This window comes from Odontomachus brunneus, unplaced genomic scaffold (genome assembly GCF_010583005.1).
Source record: "Odontomachus brunneus isolate Ranch 3 - 2012 unplaced genomic scaffold, Obru_v1 Obru_scaffold_023, whole genome shotgun sequence".
NCBI lineage: Eukaryota > Metazoa > Arthropoda > Insecta > Hymenoptera > Formicidae > Odontomachus > Odontomachus brunneus.
In genome coordinates this window covers 1,548,414-1,559,262 of record NW_022639473.1, presented here as the reverse complement: position 1 = coordinate 1,559,262, position 10,849 = coordinate 1,548,414, and the positions used below count along the sequence as shown (strand labels likewise).

Here is a 10,849-nt window from a genome sequence, read left to right as displayed (position 1 = left end):
TGCTGTTACATACTCGTGCATCATGATTGTTGATTATTTCGAGGAAGCTACAATGTTACCTAACCCTAATACTGTATGATTATGTTGATACATTGCGCGTAGCTAAGAAATTCGATTGCAATCAGGCCTAGAGTAAATGTTAAGGTTCATTATGCCGACTTGTGTACTTCATCATCAGGATCATATTCAATTGACGAAACATTCGCTCATATAAAGCCAAAATAATCCACCCTAAGCTTAAGTGAAACACTCACTCTAGCGATTTCGAGTGGCAGTATTTTCACTTCGAGTGCAAATATTGCTACTTTTCACTAGTTCTGAGTGAGATTCTATTCCAAGAAATTTAGAAAGCACTCCCACGACACGCGAGATTTGTTATGAAAAGCTTCATAAAAAGAAAATGTTTTTAAATGCGCCACATAATATATTACGTAATATGCTTGATGCTCGCAAATTAATTGCGCTTTTAAGCTGATTTTCCGGATGTCACAGGAGATTACCGTCTTTTACACGACTTCCTGCCTGCCACTTATACGAAATAAGCCGCTCAACTTAGCAGTGACATAGTCGGAGCGTGCGCGTCGCTTTCTCAAGTACGATAACGCTTAACTCGTCTGAATGCCGTCAAATCGCAATCGATACTTTTGCGTCAATGAGTCGCTCATTACCACGCGACAGGGAATTACTTCGCGCGGAGAACGGACGTCGTCTTCTCGCGACGCGATACTTCTAAGCTACCTCCTCGGTGCGGAATAACGATGCGGAAATTGCAAATATTACTGGCTAAAGCGTGAGAGGGAATGAGGCGAAAACGCAGAACGGTCGGCACACTGTTGTTCAGCGATGTCGGCCGTCACTATGGGAAACACGATCTCAACCGAGTCGGTAAGTCCGATTGACACGCTTTTCCGTCCGTTCACGATCGCGAGACTCTCCGAGACTTCCTCACGATGGGATGAAGCTTTCCAGGTTTCTTCGACGACGCACCGTCGGGCCCGTTTGATGAGTATCGAGGGCCCGAGGTGAAATTTCGTGAGAGCGCCGTCAAAGGACGTCAAATCCTCGCTGGACCTTCCAGGCTTCTCTTCGAGCAGAAATTCGAGCGAATCTTCGAAGGCGAGGCACTCAGCGAGGTGTGGCGCGATGAAGCGAAGCGACGGGTACTTATTCGCGATGTACAAGGTGTCCCGGATCGACGTGTGACATCGACTTCTCTGGGAGGGAACTCGAAAGGAGCGCGACATCTTCTACAACATTCTGCACATTATTTTGTCGAGTGTTTCTAATATTGCCGTTATTCAATGACGCACCATTCGCTAATACGTTTGTAATGACGAACACGTAATAGTATTACTGCAATTAATTACTTTGACAGCTAATAATGATTCCAGCTAATAATAATTCCATTAGTTACTCGTTATAATGATATTTCGGATGAATATTGATTATGTGAACTGCGATTGATCAGTAATTACAAATCGTATATTTCAATATTGATTTCGAATATGACATGCGGAGAGTTCTTCGGGGCTTGTTATCATATCTGACTAAACGATCTGACGAGAGTCCCGTTTAATTTGTTACATTTGATTAAATAACGCGCATACAGGATGCGTGTCATTGAAGCTCTCTTGATTTCTCTCTCCCACATCCATCAGATTTTTATTTCCATCGTTAGTTACTCAATCGCATTTATTTCAGTTCGATAGTTTCCGTTCTAGCAAGAATATAACAGCGAGAGAAAAAGAGAGAGAAAGAGAGAGAGAAAGAGAGAGAGAGAGAGAGAGAGAGAGAGAGAGAGAGAGAGAGAGAGAGGGAGAGAAGGAGAGACACGACAGTGAGATAGATATATATATAGAGAAAGCGAGACGATCTACGTATTCGTTTTATTTGTTTCACGTATACGCGCGATCGTTTCAGTTACGAGACGAGGAAAGGAAGATCCGTGTTATGCTACCGACATCGCCATCGAAGAAGCACTCGACTCCCGGAGATTGGTACGGATGTTTCGATAAGCCTTCTTACCTCAGTCCGCTGAAGATGGAAATGAAAAAAAAGCTGCCGGATCTACCTAATATGAAGATCAAGCCGAATCCGCTCGGCGGGCCGGGATACGCGAATATTTGCCTCAGTCCTTATCCGACGTATTTCCACGAGCCTTACGATCACGTTGCGGAAGGAATACTTCGTAAAAGTAAATGGCTTTCGCGTTATGCCGCTTCCGATCCGTTCGCTCGTGCGCGTGCTTTTTGACTGACAAACCGCTCGAATTATTCAGCCGGCGTAACGCACTACGACACATTATTTCCCTTTCTCTCTTCCTCTCCACGCTTTTTGCGCTCGTTATCGCGAGACAAGCAGTTGTGACTTTTTCTTTAACCGCGTTTATTTTACGTAATATCCCGTCGCTTTGTATCAAATATCGCTCTATACACGTAATACAACTTGATGTAAAACGTTTCATCGTCACGTCGATGGCTACGAAAAGCGGAGTACTTTTTTTCGCGTATATGCGAACGCATTGCGCATCGCAGAGTATCGAAGTCAGATAAGGTGTACGAAGTGCACGATGCCTCGCGAGAGAAAGAGAGAAATCGTTTCCGCGCCGAAATCGTTTTTCAGGAATACTTTCGGACCGGATGTCGTTAGGACGTTTCCGAGAAAACTTACTCTCGCAGTTCCTCCGTGCATTACGGAACTCAAGTGAGGCTCCGTTGTTTATCCCGCGGTAAGATTTATACGATAGAGATTTATGTCAGAACGACGAGTTTATTTCGATCTTGAGCTGAATATGATGAGGACGGCTGTATAGTCGTAGTTTGATCTGCGCTGTTGTCGAGCGAGTTTCCGCCTTTTTCTTTCCTTCTTCCGTTCTTTCGGTTTTAGTTTCGTCGTACGTATTACAAAGCACTTTAATCTATAATTCTGGCATTACGAGATACTGCACGATTCGTACCGCGCCGGGACTTAATAATGCTCGTCGTCGTAGTGCACTTTTGTCACGAAAGGAAGATATACGGAAAATATCGTAGTTTTTTTCCCCTTGCGTATAAATTTTTTTAAATTTTATTACGTTTCTATTAGTACAGGAGCACAAGTTCAGTCAGCAAGGTCTATCTTGCTAAGAAACGTAGTATATTTCGCTAGAAGTACAACAATTTCTTTAATAGCATATTTCAGTTCTCAGAATAAGTATGATATAAGTAAGATATAAGTATGAAGTGAAAGGATAGTCAATTACTATCGGATCTGTTCCACCGTTACGAAACTCTATAACAATTCTTATTACAAAATTCGTGCAGACATCTTTTAAATTGTTGTCGTTCACCTCAGACGTATTTCGCACGACCTGACATTACAGTGAGTATTTTATGAACTTTGCCAATAATTAAACGATACCGCAACGATCACTTGCAAATAATGAGCGAGTGACGATCAATAATAATGATATGACAGACTCTTCTATACATTTTACAGTCTGCTGGTAATTAACCTAACATCAGTTTCACATTATTTTGTCGCTGACTTTCCACACCTTTCCTTTTTAATTATCTCATATGCGTGTGCACGACTCACCGCGACAACATTGTTAAAAAATAATGACGAGGGAACGCGAGACACATATGCAGATTAAAAAAAATTAATTTTTTTTTGGAAGACTCTCCCTTCATTTTATGTGCTAGCGTGTAATTAATTATATTTCCGTCGTTAAAAAAAAGGAGAAATGACGAGTTGCGCGCAGTCTCTGCCGGCTTTTGAGCATAGCGTTTTTAATTTCCGTATGAAATCGCTGGGAAAATATCGAACAACAACAACAAAAATGACGAAAACACAACAGAGAGAAAGAGAGAAAAGCTAAATGCAATTCTGATATACATATGGTAAAATTGTCCATTTCGCGTCGCGAATCTCCCTAGAAACTTCAATTTCGCGATGTTCATTCGACCGATCACAGTCCCTTTTCGCTAACCGAATTCTAAATGGAAACCCGTTACCTTGGCTGAAACAGAGGCGAAGCCCGTAGGCCGATTTTTGACGTGCAGCGCGCCATTGGATTATTTCCCCCCGGATCCGTACAAGGACGAAAGTCCAGGACCCACTTACGTGCGCCCGTACGGGATTGCGAGGAAGGCATCCGAGAAGATGCGCTTCTACATCCCCTTTCCCAAGAAGTCGGGTGGAAGTCACGCCGGTTGCTTTAGCAAGTTTCCGGAATACATGAGCGAGCCCTACACTCGAGAAAAAGATAAGATCACCGAGGCTAAGTTTATAAGCGGCGGATCGCCCACGCGGTCGAAATACACGAGCAGTATCATCGAGCAGATAACAAGAGTATCGTGCAATGCGCACAATTACGTGGAATATCGAGAACGAGCGTATCCGCCGCAACGCGGGGAAAAGGAGGAGGATTGTTCATTTGCACGGGAAATCTCTCAAATTTAAAAACTCGCCTATGTTGTGTGTTTTTTCTTCTCTTTTTCTCTCTCTCCACCACCGCGCGGCGGGCGAGGCAACTAGATTCGAATACGCGATATTTGCGAGCGAGCGAGCGAGCGGCGAGTTATAAAACTCGAATAAAGTAAGAATGAAGAAACGATCGCGCAGATGGACTCAAGTAATTACGGCGTCGAGCGCGGTCGCGTCCGTGCGCGCATTTGTTTGCTGAATTTCGCGGTGGAACCTAGTTAGAGTAAGCTGATTTCGCCCCATGTTCCGCGGCACTTGCAGCCAAACTCTGTGCGCGAGGGCATTATTTCCATTTCATCGTACCCGCGATACATGGCGTTATTACGCGATCCTGTGCCTGACTATTGGCCGCTTGTCTATCGTACGACTTCTATCGCTACGACCGTCGTATAATAGTCGACAAACAGCTCTTTGGCAGCGGTCAGTGAGGCCGGGAAGGACAAACGGCGCCGCAAGCACAATTGAAAGTGGTTTCTTACTTTTTTGAGGCTCATCTACAGTACGCGGAATAAGCTTGACGTAAGAAATTTTTACTTTGCTTACATCTATATTTCAACTCCTTTACATCGAAAGTATTTTTCTCAAGTAAGAGAAATACTTTCGGTGCGAGGAGGCTAGAGTTGAGGCGCGTGAGCGAAATAAATGATTTTTATTTCTTACTCCAACTTTTATGCCAAGCTTACTCCGCGTGCTGTAGATGAGTCTTTAGTAGTAATCGCAGCAGCAGCTGCAGTTGCAACTCTGCAGCTTCAGCGGCAGCGCGAGTCCCTTTCAAAGCGAATCACACTGGCGCGTCCGAACTTACGACCCTAATGAAATTCTAACGGACGTTCTATCGCCGTCGTTCGCTCGAAGTCCACCCTTGGCGCCAGCAATTAAATCCGACATATATTCCCAGCAAACATCGCGCACTTCGAACGACGGGACTGTCAGCTAATAGGCTGACCGATAGAATGTCGAGAGAGAGAGAGAGAGAGAGAGAGTGTGTGTGTGTGTGTGTGTGTATATGTGTGTGAGGAAGAGAGAAAATGAGAGAGAGAGAGAGAGCACTTTTCGAACAGAAAAATCGCTCGATCAGGGGCAAATAAGCGAGCGTAATTAGTGGTGGAATGTTTTACTTGGTGTCGGGAGAAAAAAGGCCGGTCCTCCTTCTCGCGGTAAGGTCGGAATTAACGAGCAAGAAAGCGGTAAGCCGGCACGTACGTGGCGCGGCGACGCGCGCTAAAAAGACAAATCGACCTTCGTCTTGAATCGCGGCGCCGTTGATGAGCCGTCGGAGATGCGAAGGACAGCTCAGGGTGGCGACGAGGAAAAAGAATCGTCGCACAGGAGCCTCGAGTGTTCGCGTCGTTCTTCGCACTCGAGGACATATCTGCGGCGGCGCTTCTTCCACACATGCATTCCGGACAACTGGAGCCCCGATTATATAAATTACCGGCCACGAACTCCAGGCGAGGACGAACGGCACAAATTTTCCCCGGCAAATGAACTTTCCCCGCGCGACTCTCGCAGGGCCCGTCGCGCGCCGCCACGTGAGGGAGTACGTTACGTATAGAAATGCAATAAGCGTTTCCGCCTCTGAAAAATTTCTCGGAGGGCACGTGGCAGACAAGAAATGGCGCGGGTATGATTCCACGAGATTTATTCCGCGGTTGAAGCCGACCATTTCTCCGTGCCGTGTCGTTGCGCCCGGTATTAAACATTCCAGGCATTGCGATGCCTCTCCAATACTCGCCAGGGCATCTTCTACGTAGGGGCATTGCACAAGAAGACCGACTCGACTCGAAGCAGTCGCACGGCCACCCCCGCGCGCGATATAACGTGCACGAATACGCGTGCGTGCGTTTGTGTGTGTGTGTGTGTGTGTGTGTGTGTGTGTGTGTGTGTGTGTGTGTGTGTGTGTGTGTGTGTGTGTGTGTGTGTGTGTGTGTGTGTGTGTGTGTGTGTGTGTGTGTGTGTGTGTGTGTGTGTGTGTGTGTGTGTGTGTGTGTGTGTGTGTGTGTGTGTGTGTGTGTGTGTGTGTGTGTGTGTGTGTGTGTGTGTGTGTGTGTGTGTGTGTGTGTGTGTGTGTGTGTGTGTGTGTGTGTGTGTGTGTGTGTGTGTGTGTGTGTGTGTGTGTGTGTGTGTGTGTGTGTGTGTGTGTGTGTGTGTGTGTGTGTGTGTGTGTGTGTGTGTGTGTGTGTGTGTGTGTGTGTGTGTGTGTGTGTGTGTGTGTGTGTGTGTGTGTGTGTGTGTGTGTGTGTGTGTGTGTGTGTGTGTGTGTGTGTGTGTGTGTGTGTGTGTGTGTGTGTGTGTGTGTGTGTGTGTGTGTGTGTGTGTGTGTGTGTGTGTACCTGTCTATATGTGTCCGCATGTGTGCTCACCTTCGAAGAAGTGAAAGAGAAGCGCCCACAGACAGCAGAAGGTAAAAAACCGGACACACGAGGGTTGATGCGAAATTGAATATGGAGAACTCGACGAGGACGCGTTTAACGAAATCGATGGAGTTGCAGAAAAATTTGTTGAAACGTTGTTATGGCAGCAGCGGCCCTGTACATACGACCGATATAACACGATTGAACCGATAATTGCCCACGCGACATAATTGATTGCGGCGCTGGTGGTGTTTTACAAGTGCAACATTTTTGCCGATTAAATGAGCGAACGTATTAAACATTAATAATTGCGTGTTAATTTAAAATCTAGTGGAATTGGAATTCGATCGCGCTTTGTTATCGTGTATATCCCGAGTGATTAATCCAACTAATCTCGAAGGGAATTATCGTTCGCCGCGTCGGCGAAGAGTTACCGCTGATTTCCACCTACCGACGCTTTTCAACCGGACGTCGGCGGACGCGGACGGCGACTCGTCAGAACGCCACACGATATCCTGTGAGGTTCCGGTTATAACTGCTAGCAGATAATGACATCGCCGTCGTCCGCTTACGCAGAGAGGGTCTTATCGGATCGCGGGATTAACCCCGTTTCCGCGAGCGGAAACTCGCGGATGTCTTACATCCCGGCGGCCAAAGGGAGCGGGATCCAAAGCGCGGTTTATCCCAGTATTCGTCGGGGAAAAACAGCAGACGCGATGTGGTTTAACGACGGAGAAAAGTCGCGGTGAGGTTCGCGAGGATTTCCTATTTATTCCGTGCGTCCACGTAGCCGGCGTGTACCAGCTCTGAGAAATTACACGCCGTGCGTTCGAGCACGTCCGTAAATAACGCGACCATGGCTGCGCTGCCGTGATTTACCGTTATGCGATTTCAATGCCTCCCGATGTTCAATAATTAAAAGACGGCGACCGCGTGTTACGCGAGCGAGCGAACACAAACGAGCTACCCGCGTCTTAAATCAACGTACATTCGAAGCATTCGTGAAGGGGTCGCTAAATCTCCATACGTTAATATGAAGTGCACGCTGGACACGGAGAGATTTTGCTGCGCGAAAGCCGCGTCCAGCGAGTATTCCACATAGAAATCTCACACAATCGTCATGGCAACATATGCTAATACAAATGAATTACTCCTGCGGCTCTCGCATCTCGTGAATTCTCAGACGCGCGCTAAATGACGTCGACGTTTATTATACATCGATCGATATTTCATCCTTAGCTTAGGCGACGTGACGGCCTCCTCACCTCGTTCGCATTCTCCCACGACGCGATCCGCGAGCCTTTATCCGCGTGGGTTCACCCATTTGTTGATTAGAACGAGCGAATGACTGTGCGCGATGTCAGAAAACGACGCAAGCAAAAATGAGCGGAATGGAAAAGAACTGAGAGAAAACAGAAGAAGCGAAGGATCGTGCGAATAGACAGGTGGTCGGTGACAAGTGGAGAAAAAAAAAAGGAAAAAGAGGGAAGAACAAGTCGTAGAAATTAATCAAGATATGTAGGTTTTCTAGCCAGGAATGCCTCAAAATAGGTATATCCTGAATAAAATTTCGTGAGTAGATCATGAATTAATGCTAACGTGGATATTTTAAACGAGATTTCGTCTAATAAAGTTCGATCAGGGGCAAATTAGTCGATTCCTGAAATGGTTTCAGTGAAGAAATGATTATAGGTTAATAATTAAGGCTTCTGCCTTGATATTGATTATTGCAAAATACATTAAAATAAAAATACTAGTATATATCCATAAAGTAACATTTGCACACAATCGATCAAACAAATTTGTAAGATATTCCATGCACTCCTCTTTTGCTCTAACAATCAATAATTTATTGTAAATTAACCTGAATAAAAATAGGCGAAGAAATAGGTTAAAAAAATGAATTGTATGTCACATTAATTTACGATAAATTATTGGTAGTTAGAATAAAAGGGGAGTGCACGGAATATATATCTTACAAATTTGTTTAATTGATTGCTTGTTACTTTATGAATATATATTTTTATTTTAACGTATTTTGCAAGAAATTTTAGCACGTATTTTCTCGCTTCTGACGTCATTAAAAAGAGATAGACAATGAAAGGGGCCAGGAGCCTTAATGATTGATAATTATAAGATAAATATAAATTTTGATATTACAAAATTTTTTGTGATTTTTTGAATAAAAAATATGAATGAATAAATTAGCTAAAGAAAAAAGATTTTCGATTGATATTGATAATAGTATTATATATGGAAGCATTATATATAACAAGAACAATTGTAATAAATATTGTTATAAAAATTTGTAGTCAAATTTGTAAAAAAGGTTCTAGTAAGCATATTCTAAGGAGCAGAGAAGGATTTCATTTATTATATTTTAAATAAATATATCAAAGTAGGATCTCTAAATTCGTCATTTCAGGAGTTAGGCATACCAAGATAGAGCCTAGTCAGATTTCCAAGTTCCGACGTTAATTTGTAAGAGTGTTGCGTGTAGCGCTTAAATGTACCTATAAAGCCTTGATTCAAGCAGGGAAAGACTGTAGGGGCCCTTTTAATCCCCATTTTAAATTTCCACGCGGGAAGAAGAAGAAGGAGAAGAAGAAAAGTACGACGAAGTAGAGAAGGGCGGTCGATAACCGATCGAAGAGAATAGTTTGGTTTTGTTAGCACGGTAAGGAGACGAGGAAGGAACGATAAGCGGCGGAAACGAGAGGACGTATACCTGCGCACGGGCGTTTGAGCGAGGAAGAAGACGAGAGCGTGCGGGGAGACGGGCGAGCTTTAGGAATGTAAGTGAGGGAGGAAGGCATGGCTGTATGCGAGCGGGCGAGCTTTCAGCGCGAAAGCTGCCGTAAAGCCGGCCGTTTCAACGAATGTTAGGAATATCTATCTCCACCAGCTAAATCCAGCATACACATTGTAAGAATAGGTTGAATGGGGATCGCTGGTGGATCTAAAGAATATCGAATATCGCCGCTACATATTCTGCCCGCGCGCATCTCGCGCGCGAGAGCCGATCACGAGAACCACCGGGGCCAACTCTCATCCGTTTATATAATATCATCTTGCTGCACCTCCGAACTTTTGATCCGTCCACTGGATCTCTGTCTTTCCCCCTCCTTCCTCCCTCTCTAGCTCTCTCTTTCTCTCTCTCTCTCTTAAAGTCTCGCACGTCGGTATGTCGTGTCTTTTCAAAGCCCCGAAAAGCTCCGGGCAGAAAATCGACTCGCTATCGTGGGTCCGACGCTTCCGATTGGAAACGGCTACCTGTTCCTCGCGAGATGTGCTTGTGCCGATAACGCGCGATAACGGTTTTATTACGCATGACAGGACGCGAGAACGACTCTCACACTTGTGTTGGAGTTTTCATTGCTACTTCGCGGGCTTTATTACACCCCCGGTGTGGTCGCGTCCCGGCCGCCGCGACATCGGAAATTCGCGACGTTCTCTGTTGAATTGCAGACGTAGAGACGGCGGCGGCGGCGACGAAGGAGGAAGAGGAGGAGGATGACGTTGGGGTTGTCGGCGAGTGATATATTTGTACATGAATTTCATCGGTCTACCTCGTGTGTATAATCGACGCGAGTGTGTCATTCCTTGCCCGAGTTTCTCTGCCGCGGCATACTTTAATTTATGAAAAAAGTTCAAGCCGGCTGTCTCGTTCGTCGGCAAGGAAAGTATGAGTTCATCGATCTTCTTTGCGGAGTCGATCGGGCTGTCGCGATGCGCGATTAGGAAGTTCGCGGGGTGCCTGCTTGAAATTTCGACGATAGTCACGGTGGGCACGTCAGCCGTAAATCGTAGTTACCGAAATTGGAGCGCGTTTTCGCGCGCGGTCGTAGAACCGATCGAAGTGGGTTAGATAGCGACGAGAAGGCCTGTATGAAGTTAGCCCCCCACTTTTCGAATTTATTAATTTTGACAGTTGTGCTGATTTGTGCTAGGTTTGTGCTACATTGTGCTCGAATTATAAATTTTTAATACGAAAAATGAGCGAGAAAAATGGAAAAAACCGTTTTTTT

The 10,849-nt window shown here is 45.2% G+C and overlaps 1 protein-coding gene across 2 annotated transcripts; it reads left to right on the top strand.

The window, feature by feature from the left end:
* Window positions 1–266: 266 nt before the first annotated feature.
* LOC116842275 (UPF0602 protein C4orf47 homolog) lies at window positions 267–8,565 on the top strand. Of its 2 annotated transcripts, none has more exons than XM_032811232.1 (4): window positions 267–885; window positions 970–1,160; window positions 1,921–2,194; window positions 8,061–8,565. In XM_032811232.1, the coding sequence occupies exons 1-4, from the start codon at window positions 801–803 to the stop codon at window positions 8,063–8,065; spliced, it is 555 nt and encodes a 184-aa protein (XP_032667123.1). In that variant the 5' UTR covers window positions 267–800; the 3' UTR covers window positions 8,066–8,565. The 2 variants fall into 2 exon arrangements, with proteins under 2 accessions (XP_032667123.1, XP_032667122.1); XM_032811231.1 differs by lacking the exon at window positions 8,061–8,565 and adding an exon at window positions 4,010–4,616.
* Window positions 8,566–10,849: the final 2,284 nt, after the last annotated feature.